Source organism: Rhinolophus sinicus, chromosome 17 (genome assembly GCF_057876585.1).
Source record: "Rhinolophus sinicus isolate RSI-liver-muscle chromosome 17, RSI-T2T, whole genome shotgun sequence".
NCBI lineage: Eukaryota > Metazoa > Chordata > Mammalia > Chiroptera > Rhinolophidae > Rhinolophus > Rhinolophus sinicus.
In genome coordinates this window covers 82,532,295-82,547,340 of record NC_142517.1, presented here as the reverse complement: position 1 = coordinate 82,547,340, position 15,046 = coordinate 82,532,295, and the positions used below count along the sequence as shown (strand labels likewise).

The following is a 15,046-nucleotide window of genomic DNA, read 5'->3' as shown; positions in this document are numbered from 1 at the left end:
TATTTATTTTGCTTTTTACAGAAAATAAAGTATCTAAGAGAACTTAGAAACCATTAGTTAAGACCATATCTGTCAATTAAAACTCACAATAGAGTTATTTTACTACAACAGTTATTTGTAACCCAAATACTATCACCAACTGTCCTTTAAAAGTTGTGGTTCATTCCACTGCTCTAGATTACAAAGTAGTCCTGCTGTTCCAAACACAATGGGTAACCAACGTACTCCATGGTGAGAATTTAGATTATGGATTAGAATGGACATAGGCCTTAACTTTTGGCTTTCCTGCATATGACCTTGAAAAGTGTTCCAGGTACTCAGTGCTGCGTAAGAAAATGCCACCCCTCAAAAAAACTTAGTGACTTAGAACACAATGGTAATTTATTTGGCTTATAAATCTGTAATCTGGGCAAGGTTCAGCAAGTACAGTTCATGAGCATCAGCTGAGGTGGCTCCTCTGGGCCTGGAGGACTATATTCCTGAGTTTACACACCTCACTAGCAGGTGGTGCTGGCTGTCATCAGGGAGCTCGGCCAGAGCTGTGGGCCAAGGGCCTCAATTCTCCACATGGACCTCTCCATGCTGCTTGGCCTTCCCCTGGGCATGGTGGCTAACTTCTAAAAGGAAGCATCGCAGAACAGACAGCAGCTCTATCACCTTTTTATGATGTATGTAGGATGGGATATATTGTTTGAGGCCCTTTTTGGAAAACACAATCTGCCACAGCAAGTTACTTAACATCACTTAACTTCAGTTTCCACATCTGAATAATACAATGTTAGGCCCCCCTTCCGATCACTTTATATATATTACTTCATGAAATCCTCACAACTTCTAAGTTAGGTTCTATCATTTATACCCATTTTACAGATGAGAAAAATGATTCACAGAAAAATAACTTGCCTCAAGTGACAGAGTTAGTAAAATACAGAAACAGAACTCAAAGTCATGTTCTCTAGTTCCAAAGACGTATTCTTTATTATACTTTGTAACTAATGTTTGTAAGAATAACTGAAAAATTGTATACAAATGCTTTGCACAGTTTCTGGCTCATTCTGATTGCTCAACATTTATAAATGGTTTTGCTGTAGCTATTATTAATAATATATCTTACAGTAAATCATTTGGTGTTTTCTCTTAGTGAATGGTTTTATTTATTCATAAAAACAAATTTACCCTGGTTTAAGGAGTATGCAAGAAAGAAATATTGAAAGAAAACATTAGAAACTGCCATTACTGGATGTGTAGCAAAAATAGTGAAATAGGAATAAGAATCTCTGATTAGGGGATAAACTGTTAAATAGCATTTTATTTCATTGTACCTGAAAATATGATGACAGATTCAACAAGCACATTTTTTAAAAAGCAGTGCTAAATATAAAAGAAGTAGTATTAATGTAGGCTAATGTTTGGTTGAATAAAACATACCTGAGAGCACCAAATTAAATGCAAATTACTTTAGAAGGTGAATTTTTGGAATACATAAAAAGTGATCTATATAGAAAAAAATATTGTTAGCTTTTCATGTTGTGCCAGGATTATTACCAGATTGTATTCAAAGTAGTAATAAAAATAAAAATGGGTTCTAATCCTGCAAACTACTAATCCTGCAAACTACTAATCCTGCAAACTACTAATACTTTTTGGTCTTCATACCTTAACTCCAGAATAAAATCACTTACCTAACTCTAACACTAGAAACAGCTTTAGGATTTTAACTTTGCATGTCACCAGCCTCAGACTACTAAAGTATTTCTGACTATATTCCAAGTAATTCCCTGTCTGTAACACTTGTCCATGTCTTCAATGAATGTGATTTTTTCTGATTATCTTTAACATATTAATAATGACTCTATAAATGAGAAAAGATGGTGGAAGATAAAACTAAGATCTATTATATCCACTTTATACTTGCTAACGGCAACTTACATGGGATAGCCAGTATATATCCCTGTTTATGTCATTGTGTTGCATAGTAAAAATAAACAAACAAAAACCAGGGGAAAAAAATCCCAGTACATAGTTTCTAGGTTGGTGTTCTCTTCTTTACATAACCAAAAGTTTAACACCTTACCTCTAGTCTGAGACCTGGCAGTGGTCTTTTGGGTCAGTACTGAAAGTCTTTGGTATATCAAATGGGATCAGATCCACATATATGCAGTTTGGCCCAGGAGTTTTTACACAAGTGTAAGGGATTGCTTTCCAAAGCTCCTCTCTCTCCATGTTCTTCCCTGTACTTTCTAGTTCCCTATGACTCCTCTCTAATGTCTCTTGGCTAGAAGGCTGGCCGGGGCTTTATTTATTCTACTCCGCTGTGGACTTCTGCAACTAGATCCGCATTAAGGGCCAAAGGAGAGAAGGCCAGTTAGAAAATAAATGTAATGGAGGTTGACTCCACCCACTCAGAACCAGTTTCAGGGAAGGAAGAAGAAGTTTTCCCTTCTGAAGAATTTTGGCTCTTGTGAACTCCCATTATTGGCTCCCACCACCACCACATGAATGCTTGAAGTCTGGGCATGAGAAAACAGAGGGGGGAAAAGAAAGGGAGAGAGAGAGGGAGAGAGGGAGTGAGGGAGGGAAAGAAGGGGGGGAGAGAGAGAGAGAGAGAGAAGGAGGAGGGATTTCCAGATTCTCTCCTATTCTCTCCTATTAGGAGTTCCGTTTCCCACTTCCACAGTTAAGGTGAGCTCTGTCTGTGACCTGGTTCCACTTTAGCTCTTCAGTCTATTCAGTCCAGGCTACAGCTCAAGTGTTGGTTTGGGGGACCGGGGAGTAAGGAAGTCAGTAGTACTTCTGACTTTGGTCTCCAATAGTCTTGCTTCTACTTACTTTTTCAGAGTCCTCAAAATATCTGCTGGGGGTATTCTGCCCAGAGATTATAGATAAGCAGGAGAAAGAGGAAGCAGTGTGCTTATTCCATACTTTCCAGAACCAAAGCCATCTTCCTCTGATTCTTTAGGATGAAAGTCATGTAACCAGCAGTATATTCTTTTAGGTCTGATTGTTTTTCTATTTTCTTATTCAAGAGGAAGTCCACTTAAATATTTATTTAGTGGCAGTGAGAAACTGGAATTAGTAGAACACTATATATACATTAGCTCATGTGGATTTTATAGTAGCCCCCCAGCAAGGAAGGTTAGGTTGAATATTTTGAAGCATAATCCACAATTTATTATTAATAAACTTGTATTTGGTCTTGCGATTTTCCTTGGGTTGTTATTAATAGATTTTTCTGAAGAAACACAATATTTATGTTTACTTATCCTTAGGTTTTTAGGGTGTGTTTTTTTTCCCCCTCCTCTGTTAATTTTTTAATTCTCTAATCTTCCCTGCCTTCTCTACTTACATGATGACAAAATTTAATTTTTATAACTACAGAACAGCATCTAGGAAAACAATAATGATACTCCCTATCCCAATTTCTTAAATTTTGTGAATTCCAATATTTTGAGAAATGATGTACATCACATATTTTACTGACACATCATTCAGGTTTATCTGAACTTACAGATTATTGAACATCGATTAGGTAAAGGCATTTAATTATATTAATATCCGTTCCTGTCGCACAAGACACAGTTTAATATTTCATCCAATAATATGAATGATTTAAACATTTAATCATTGAATGATTTCATCATTTCATCAAGTGATGAGAATAGCATGATATGCCAACTAGGATTTCTCATGGTCCTTTGTCTTAGAGTTCTCTGATAATAAAAATAAACCTAAAAACCATTGCTAGCAATATGTAGCCTAGCCATTCAATTTTAAAAATAAAGTATGTGTACAATAGGCATACACTTCTTGATTTTATTTTAGCAGAGACAAAATTGTGTGTGTGTGTGTGTGTGTGTGTGTGTAAGTACTTTCCAACTGTATTTCACTCAATACCCAAAGACTTCAATTTTCTGAAGACAATAATATTTCAAACATCTGTAAGGGAAATCATATTACAAGGTGTGTACTTTATTACTATTATTAGTATTTCAATAAATATACTCATATTGCATGTGCCTTTAACACATGCTTTTCTGTAAAAATTACTTTGACCTTTATAATATGTGTATCCTTTATTGTTATTTAAGCAATTACATAAACATAGGAGGTGTGATCAAAAATACAGTGAATGTTTACATTAAAAAAAAATTATTATGTTAAAAGACACATTGCCATTAATCCACCTCAAAATACTCCCCCCTCTTTGAATACACTGATCCCATTGTTCTGCCACTTTCTGAAGCAGTTCTGGAAGTCCTCTTTCATGAGTATCTTTAGTTGCGCTGTCATGGCCGCCTCGATGTCCTGAATCATTTTTACTTTGGGGAAGAGCCAGAAGTCACACCATGCCAGATCCAATGAATAAGGTGAGGACACACAATGAATGAGGACACACCATAATGTTTTATTGACAGAAATGGCCATATACCAGAAGCGATGTGTGACACAGAGCATTGTCATGATGGAGGATGATTTACAGCACATTTTAAAACACACTTTCTCTCAATCGTAGCTCACACCTGACTGACTGCACTGAACAAGTTGAAACTTGTCACACAGTTACTGAATTGCCACACACCACTTCCTGTATTGAAGGTCCCTGCCTTTCTGTTGGATGGCACTCAGCAGCAGCATTCACCATATTTTGTTATCACAACGGAAAGGATCCCTGTCACACATAGCTTCTGGTATGGCAATTTCTGTCAAATAAAAACATTATGGTGTGTATTCATCCACCTTATTCACCACATCTAGCACCATGCATCTTCTGGTTCTTCCCCAAACTCAAAATGACCATAAAAGATAAATGTTTTGAATAGATTAGAAGACATCAAGGCAACAATGACAATGCAACTAAAGACACTCAGGAAAGAGGATTTCCAGAACTCCTTCAGAAAGTGGCAAGAACGATGGGATAAGTGTATTCAAAGAAAGAGGGAGCATTTTGAGGGTTATTTATGGCATTTTGTCCTTCACTGTAATAATTTTTTTTAATTTAAACATTCACCATATTTTGCAATCATACCTCAAACTTTTGAAATAGAAAAGTATATTTTAACTTAGATTATTTATTATAATCTAATTTTATGAGAATATTTATGTACTTTGCATTTTATAGATCCACTATTACCAAATTACACTGTATTTATTATTTTAACACTCTTGCTACTATTATCAGTAGGTACATGGCAACAAAAAAATTAAGAAATCATTTCACAAATATTTCTAAATATTTGTTGAGGCTGCTTAGCAAGAGGTACAGGGCACACCAAAGTTGGATGCTGCTTTTTTGGGGTTTGTGAACCTTGGTGAAATTTTAGGAATGTCTGCAGGATGAGCCAAGACAGGCCATTTGTTTGGAAAAGTCACTGGAAGCAGCTAGGGTGGGCCCACAAGTTGGGTGGGGCAGGGTCTCAGGGAATCATCAGGGCTGGGTAAAGGGTATTTGAAGACTCAGATATGGTGCCTGCTGGCACATGTAGACTGGATGTGGGAGGACACAACAAAGTAAAAATGGCTTCTGCCAGCACTTCCGACTGGGAGAAAGCTTCTCCTCCAGCCCTTGCCCAGAAGCCAGACAATTCAATTTCTCCCTGTATATCCATGGTGCCTTTCGAGTTGCTTCCTCACCACTGGAGCCCAGAGCAAGTGAGTCCATCAGCAAGTAAGTCAATGCATGAGACCTTTAAGAAGAGTGCCTGGGACTTCAGCCACCCTTTGTCCCACGTCTCCACTGATCTTTACAGCCTGAAGTTATAGGGACTTCTCTTCCCAGCACTGGAACCCTGGGCTTGGGAGCCTGGTATGGAAGTGGAAACCCTCTCTCCTCAGGGCGGGCCTCCACAGCCAAGATATCCCTTGATTTTTAACCAACTCACCTGGGTCACCCCTGTTCTCATCTCTGGTCCTCCTACCGTTCTCTACATGGCTTCTTCTATATATCCTTAGTTATAGGATCTAACTGCTGTTCAGCTAGAATTCAGACTGCTCTCAATAATGGCTGTTTTGCAGTTTAGTTGTAATTTTGGTGTGGTTGTGGGAGTAGGCAAGCATAGCATTTACCTACTCCACCATCATTTTTTTAATTAATTTTTATTAAATTTGTTAGGGTGACATTGGTTAGTCAAATTATATAGGTTTCAAGTATACAATTCTGTAATACATCATCTATATATCACATTGTGTGCTCACCACCCAGAGTCAGTTCACTTTCCATCATCATATATTTGATCCCCTTCACCCTCTTCTATCACCCTCTCTCACTGCCCTTACTCTCTGGTAACCATTAAACTGTTGTCTGTTTCTATGAGTTTTTGTTTCTTTGTTTGTCATTTTCAATTTTACATCCATCCACATATGAATGAAGTCATATAGTTCTCGACTTTTTCTCTCTGACTTATTTCGCTTAGCTTGATAATCTCGAAATCCATACACGTTGTAGCAAGTGGCTGTATTTCATCTTTTTTTATGGCCAAGTAATATATATATATATATATATATATATATATATATATATATATATATATATATATCACATCTTTATCCAATTATCAATCAAAGGACACTTTGCATGTCTTGGCCACTATAAATAATGCTGCAATGAACATAGGGGTACATATATCTTTACAGATAAAAGTTTTCAGATTTTTTGGGTAGATACTCAAAAGATGGATTGCTGGGTATAGTCATACTTATATCTAACAAAACAAACTTCAGGATAAAAAAGGTTAAGGAAAGACAAGGACATTTCATACTGATAAAAGGGACAATACAGCAAGAAGATATAACCCTTATAAATATATATGCTCCCAATCAGAGAGCGACAAAATATACAAAGCAACTAATAGCAGAACTAAAGAGACAAACTGACAAAAACACAATTTTAGTTGGGGACCTAAATACACCATAGAGAGCTAGGGATAGATCATCCTAACAGAAAACCGATTAGGAAATATAGCTTAAATGACACATTAGACCATGTAATTGACATTTACAGATGCTTTCATTCCACAACACCAGACTATATCTTCTTTTCTAGTGCACATGGAACATTCTCAAGGATACACCAGATGTTGGGACACTAAACTAGGCTGAACAAATTTAAGAAGACTGAAATCATACCAAGCATATTCTCTAAATACAAGCTTTGAAATTGGAGATCAACTGCAAAAAGGAAGTGGGGAAAACCACAAATATGTGGAGATTAAACTACATGCTACCAAAGAATGATGGGTTAAAGAAGAAATAAAAGGAAAGATCAAAAGATACGTAGAACAAAGTGAGAATGAAATTATAACATACCAAATTATTGGGATGCTGTGAAAGCACTAATAAAAGAGGAATTTGTATTATTACAGGCCTATTTGAAGAAACAAGAAAAATCCCAAATAAACAACCTAACATTACCTCTTAAAGAACTAGAAGAACAAATGAAACCCAAATTCAGCAGAAGAAAATAAAAATTAGAACAGAATTAAATGAAATAGAGAACAAAACAACAATAGTAAAAAAAAAAAAAAAAAAAAAATCAATGCAGCAAAGATCTGGATCTTTGAAATGATTAATAAAATTGGCAAACCCCTGACTAGACTCACTAAGGAAAAAGGAGAAAAGACACAAATAAACAAAATCAGAAATGAAAGAGGAGATTACGACAGATACCACAGGAACACAATGGATCATACATGAATAGTATGAAAGGCTGTATGTTACAAAATTCAATAACCTAGAGGAAATGGACAAGTTCTTAGAAATTTATAACCTCCCTAGCCTCAATCAGGAAGAACTGGAAAATCTAAATAGAGCAATCAACAGTAAGGAAATTAAAACAATCATCCAAATGCAATATATAGATGATATAGTATAGAATTGTGGACTTGAAACCTATATAATTTCACTAACCAATGTAATCCCAATAAATTTAATAAAAATTAAAAAATAAAGCTCTAGAAACATCAACTCCAAAATTTAGCATATTGTTTTTAAGCATTGGTCAAACAGTCATATAATGTATGTTCATAAAGTTACCTCCAACATGTAATAAAATTCTTTATCTCCACCAAGGGAAAAAAATCTGAATTCACATGGATAATAATTTTAATTAGAAAGTTTTTTTTTAAACAGCCAGTCACCTTGCAATATTAGAATGATTATTTATGAGCTCTAGATGAATCACTTTTAAGATCTTTACTGCTTCTATCCCTTCCCTTATTGATTCAAACTATAAATTTGTAATAAGATGAATTATGCCATGATCAGAACATTCACTGAGTAGACCGGCATCATCCTCTGCAGGAATTTAATTAGCAAAGTACTTACACAGTGTCCATTTCAGTGAAACAAATATGCACTGCACACCTACTTCCCAAAAGCACTGTGCCAGCCTGTCCTTGTGGCTCTTATAGGCATTAAACAAGTAATTGCCAAGGGATAACTAACATGGGAATGGCACAGGTTCTTAGAGAAAATAAACTGTTCTAGGAAGTCATGGATGGCCTTCCAAAAGAAGTGAGGCTTGAAAGATGACAGGTAGTTAGCAAGATGAGTGTGGGGAATAGAGGGTGGGAGGAATCAAGAGAAGTGATTTGTCAACAGAGAAAAAGGCTAAATAGACAAAAGAGCATAATGAGCTCATAGAAATTAAAGGAATTACTCAGCAATCCGTTCGCCAGATGCTCACTGAGGGCCAAGTGATGCCTGGCATTGTCCTAGGCTCTGGATACATGTACGTGAACAAAACAAAACTACCTGCCCTAACAGAGCATACATTTAGGGGGACATCACTTGAAAAATTAAACATATCGAGTGTTAGATGTTAAGTTCTTTGGAGACAGAAAAAAGAGTGGAGGGTAATATGGAATACTATGGTTGGATCTAGTGGGAATTGCAATTTCAGAAAGAGAATCTTCATTAATGTGGGAAGGCTTCATTAATATAACACTTGAACAAAGATCTGATGTAAAGGAGGGAGCAAACCATGTAGAGAGCAGGGTAAGAGCAAGTGCTAAAGGCCCATCAGCAGGAACATTCTTTGGGTGTCCAAGATTCTAAAGGAGGCCAATGTGTCTGGAGCAGTGTACCTGGTAGAAAAAGAGACAGAAGATGAAAAGTAGGGTCACAGTGCATGGGGTCAGCGCTTGGTAGGCAGTTAATAGGGCAATTCGTTTTACCCTAGGAAAATGGAAAGCCATTGGAAGGCTTTGAGCCCAGTGGTAACATTGTCTGATGTATGTTCTACCGAGATCACTGCCTTTTGGGCTGAAAATAGACTGTAGACGGGCAAAACCTTAACAGAAGGAGTGTGAGAAGGGAGTAACTTTATCTGATGTGGTTGGAACTGTAGGCAAGGAAAACCCGTGGGAGACTTTGTAATCCAAGGCACATATTTTAAACTTCAAGAGTAATAATGATGGGAAGTTATCACTTTTTTTTTTAAACGAAAATGTAATGAACACATTTACATGTTCAAAATTGCTCTATCCAATATGGTAACCACTAACTACATGAACTTATTGGGCACTTGAAAGGTGGCTAGTTTGAACTGTTATGTGCTGTTAATGTTAAATACATAACAGGTTTCAAATACTTAATAGAAAATCATTCCAAAAAACTCTAATGTAAAGCATTTCAAAAGCTTGATAACATTGACATGACAATGTTTTGGATATATTGAGTTAAGTTAAAATGTATTACTAAAATTAATTATACCTATTTCTTTTAGATTTTTAATGTGGCTACTACAATAAAAAATGTGTATATATGGCTCACTTTATATTACTATTGGACAGAGCAGATTTAGAAGATTACTCTGTCTCCAGAATATATTAAAGTGGGCAAAAATGAATGCTGAGAGACCAGTTATCAGGATGTTCTCAAGAACAGTTTGCGTATAACTAAGCTATTCTATTTTAAGATATGTTCCAAACACTCTAAGAAGATTCTAAAAGGAGGTGGCAAATTAGCTCAAAACTGTTCAGATAAAAAATTGTTTAAATTATTCTTTTAGTTACCAAATAAAAGAAATAAAACAATATTTTGCTTTACAAAATTAAGTTAGAAGTGGCTACTTCATATGCTAAACAATGTTTATGGATGAGATTTGAATGGCTGATAACAGAAAACAAACTATCTGTAGCTCTTGTCTATGTGTCTTATACATTTTATTTGGTACTTACAATAAATTTTTATTTTTAATTTTTTCCAATTTTATTAAAAAATAATTAATATGATTTACTGTATAAGGTTTAATGTGTACAGCATAATGATTTGACTTATATATATTGTGGAAATATTACCCCAATAAGTTTAATTAACCCCCATCATCTCATATAGGTAGATACAAGAAAAAGAAAACAATTTTATTTATAAGAACTCTAGGGATCTACACTCTCAACTTTCCTATGTATCATACAGCAATATTAACTCTAGTGATCATGTTGTATAATTCATCCTTACTTCTTATTTATCATATAACTGGAAGTTTGTACCTTTGACCACCTTTCTCTAATTCCTCTTCTCACCCTTCCTTCTGGTTATCACAAATATGATCTCTTTTTCTGAGTTTGGTGTGGTGGTTTTTTTTTTGTTTTTTAGAGTCCACAAGCAAGTTATATCATACAGTGTTTGTCTCCACTAAATGTTTAGTATAGTCCTATAGCATACATGGTTCTAATAAGTTTATTTTTTAAATGTTTTTCTTTTCAAAAATTGACTTGAGACCTTTATGATAATATTTAAATTTCATTTAAAATAACATTGAATGCACAGAATGCAAGTGCCCTATTTAAATGTGTACATTCTCTATAAATTGATTGGTTTATTAGATTTATAAATATTGTAATAGATTAGATAAAAATGTTTAAATTTCAAGTTAAGTGCAACATTTTAAGTTGATTGGCAAAGTATTACAAATATATCCTATGGAATATATTCAGTTATTTTAAACTGCATAATTAAGTAGAAAATAATGATTTTACTGACAAAATATATATAAGCTGGATTAATTGAATAGTTTATGATACATTGTCTTGTAATTATTGTCTTAAGATTACATTTAGAATTTAAATATTTTTAAAGAATATTTTATTTAAGAAAATGTTAGTGGGGTAATTACATATTATTTATGTACTCTGCATTTTGACAAGTTTAGAGAAATAGTTTGATGATGCAGTTTTTTTGATTAGTCATAATAGTATTAAAATTAATTTATTAGAAAGTTAGAGAAGAGACTGTTGTTATGTACCACCACTCACAGCTTATAGATATTGAACAACCAAATTATAATTTTACTTCTCTTGAATTACTTGGTCATTTATAAAAAGTATTTATATAAAATCAAACATAAGCTATAAAAACTAGCATGCTTTTAACATGCGTATGTGTTTGTGTGTGCTTCATTGTTTATGCTTACTAGAAGAAATAGTCAGTGATGCCTAATATATTACTAGTATCAATAGAATGTCAGTCATTTAGATCTATACAAACATTCATCAACATATGTACCTAGAGAAAGATAGTTGTTTTATTGGAGCTCATTTAGTTAGGAATTAAATTTACCTCAAGAAATTAAATGGCATTTTTTTTCTTTCTATCCTAAATATATAAGCAGAAGATTGTTTATTGTTGAATTAGGATTTTTGTCTATAGAACATTTTGTGAAAATATATTGGATAGTTTGTTTGAACATTTTTGACATAATCTAGGTCACTGGAAAATTATTCTTCCTTCATTTTGTATAACAGTGTTAATTTAGAACATGGCCAGCAATGGTTTCTTTAAGACCAGAAACAACTAAGCCCCCTAACATTCATAACATTGGATGCACACCTAGCATAGGATCCCTTTTGCTAGGTTTTCCATTTCTGTGAAAATGAACACTGAAAATGACAGCATAGATTTAGGCAAAGAGAAAATGAGATTCAATAAAACTTTTCATCACATAACTTTACTCATTTTCAGGTTATGTTCATGATTTTCTATGAAAATTTAGTTACTTGCATACCATTTTTATGATTTTGCTATATGTATATAGCACACATACCTTAATTACTTAATATTTTGTCTACCCACTTTGTAACTAATTCAAAATTTTAAAGTGAATTTATTTCAATATAATAAATAGAAAAATTATGTGAACAAACTTCGTCACTGACAATACCAACAAGAATCCAGATTTGGGGTGCGGAGAAGGGAGGAGACTTTATTTAATGAAAACAGCTCAATTCTGAAACAGCTTCGCCCTGAAACAGCTGGGGTGAGGTGGCCTGGACAAGCAGGCTCCAGTGTCACAGCTCCTGTGTCACAGCTCAACTCACAGGAGACAGCTCCACTTTGCTCTTGTGAGACTTCTCTCCTCCAGCGTTAAAACTTCAGTAGGGGAAACAGTCTTTAGTGAAAACTGAAAGTGTGACCCAACAAGACAGAGAGGCTGACTTATATAGAAGGAAGTTTCCACCCCTGGTCCCTGAATGGTCCGTTTTTTATTCAAATGAGAACTTCATATCCTCAGTATGATTTGTCCAAATAGCATTGTCCTGATTAGTGAGGGTGGAGCCACTCTAATTAGTTGGCAAAGATGCAAATGAAGGTATAGCTATACAGTTCCAATTGGATGTGGAAAGTCTCAGTCTTATTGGTCGAATTTTGATCTTATGAGCTCTCTTAAAAGGGTCGACTCAGGTGTCAGGAGCACAGTGCAGCAGGCTTAGCAGCCCAGTCTGTGGCTTTTCTCAGTGTGCACGAGAGGACTCTATAAACAGTGGCCTCTGGTTATAAATTTGGCCCCAGTTAACCACAGGAAGTCCTTCTTGGCAAGCATATTCTTATTGGGGTTTACAGTTGTTTGCCATGGAAAATAAAAACAAACATGATAAAAATAAAACAATGTTATCAAACTATGGCTAGATCTTGCTTGCTAAGTGAGATCTCTAAACATCAGGCCAGCTCTCATTTTGTTATTTTATTTTCATTTTTCTAGCCCTTAAGAAAGGTATTAAAAATACACTAGCGCCACACTGGGACTTTCTCCTTGAGTGCTCATTAGGAATGAGGTAGAAATGGAACAAAATACATTTTAAACAGTGTGATTCAATGTTATTTAATACCATCTCCCAGAACTACACAAGGTCATTTCCCTTATTGCCAGTTATGAGCATCCCCACACTTCGGTAACCACTACTATTTGTATAAGTTGCAGGGATGACTTTTAAAATTAGCAATCTCAGGTAAAATGGGAAGTCACTGTTGTGTTACTAATTTTGAATAATTTAACTCATTAATGTTAACATATATTGACTTCTCTGTGTATTCATGACACTGACCTCTGAGATCCAAAGTGTATTTAAATTAAAATGTTGCACATGTACAAATAAAAGAACTCTAGCAATAATACCAAAAAAAAAAATGTTTTTCCTGTTTTTACAGCTTGCAGACCAGGATTCTATAAAGCATTTGCTGGGAACACAAAATGTTCTAAATGCCCTCCACACAGTTTAACCTACATGGAAGCAACTTCTGTCTGTCAGTGTGAAAAGGGTTACTTCCGAGCTGAAAAAGACCCACCTTCCATGGCATGTACCAGTAAGTCTGTATTTTGCATTTGGAAATCCTATTTCCAATTCTTTTGGTCTCTTTATTCTAATTTTTTTTTTAAATGTATATATACAAAATCCTGTACCACCAGTGGTATTGGTCTTTGACAACAGTCAACAAAAAAAGTCTCTGTTTTCTCAGCATAGTAGTTTATTAGCTGCTTGCAATGATTGTGTTTATTCCTCAAAATTCACATTGATCCTTGACATGCAAATGCCAGCACTGGTTTGAGGACTTGTATAAATTTACCCTAACCATAATCTGTCCACAGAAAATTAAAGCAACTTAAAGTTACCTGACAATTTATCACCAAAACTTCTCTTCTTTGCTTCAACCCTTGACCATATTTTAGGGACATCAAGTTAGGACCCTCAAGTTTACTGTGTGGGGGAACTTCCAGATATAATTTTAAAAACCATTGTGCTATTGTTATGCAGACAACTTTGAGTTTTTCTTGAAGTTTGCCTTTAAAGGAAGGCATTTTTGAATTTGTTCACATTCTCTCCAATTTGGGGGTTGGAACCAATAGAATATTAAATCTAAATGTTAAGGTCATTTAATGCATGCACTGAGAATTTTAAATTATTTGTATATACTCCTATTTATTAAAGTATTGTGAAATATATGTACATTTAAAAAATAAAAGTGAATATATTAATGCATTGCTAAGCTATGCAAAATAAAATGTCACCTCTTAGTTATAAACATCTTGCTATATACATGAATAAGCTATGATAGTGAATATAAGATATTATAGTGAAAATTTGCCCATCTTTTGATGAATTTGTGCCAAAATGTTGTTTATATTATGTAATTCCATAGAGGCAAAAATAGATTGAGAATTATGTGATGCCACATATTCCTTAGACACAATGGAGATGTCCCATTTCTTTTAATTGATGCAGTTCATAGATTTGTCTGTATTACTACAGATTTTAGTATAAAATATTTTTATGAACACATTTAATAAAAATGCAGCACATTCAGTAGTAGATGTAATTTTTTTGTTTTTGGGTTGTAAATGCTGAGAGACTACTTTTTGTTTGTTTGTTTGTTTCGGAAAATTGTAGTCTGGGAAATTACTTCCTAGATAAGTTTTTTCCCTAGAAAATATTTTAAGTTTCAATATAGGAAAAGGAAAATTCGAAATATAATTTATCACCTGACTGTGGAAACAGTTTTGAACAGGAAGTTTGCTCTTGCTGTACATACGTAATCCTTGCGCAGTTGTTGTGTATCATTATTTTATATTGTGGACAACATACTCCAACTTAGGTAGAGGGTAGAGTTTCAAAGTGGCTGCAGTACTGCCAGGTAACTATCCCTAAAATCCCGTATCAGAAACTGAATGGAGCTTCCTACGTAGGTGAGTGATAGAGGAAAATATCCTCTTTTTATTTTCTTAGAAGGCCATAAATAGACAATTGACAAATCAAAGGAATGTAGTGGTTCTTAT

The 15,046-nt window shown here is 34.6% G+C and overlaps 1 protein-coding gene across 1 annotated transcript in view; it reads left to right on the top strand.

The window, feature by feature from the left end:
• Positions 1-15,046, top strand: part of EPHA6 (EPH receptor A6) — an 860,810-nt gene that overhangs the window by 340,558 nt on the left and 505,206 nt on the right. The window contains 1 exon segment of the mRNA XM_088794040.1: positions 13,423-13,578. Coding sequence (XP_088650166.1) covers positions 13,423-13,578 — 156 coding nt within the window.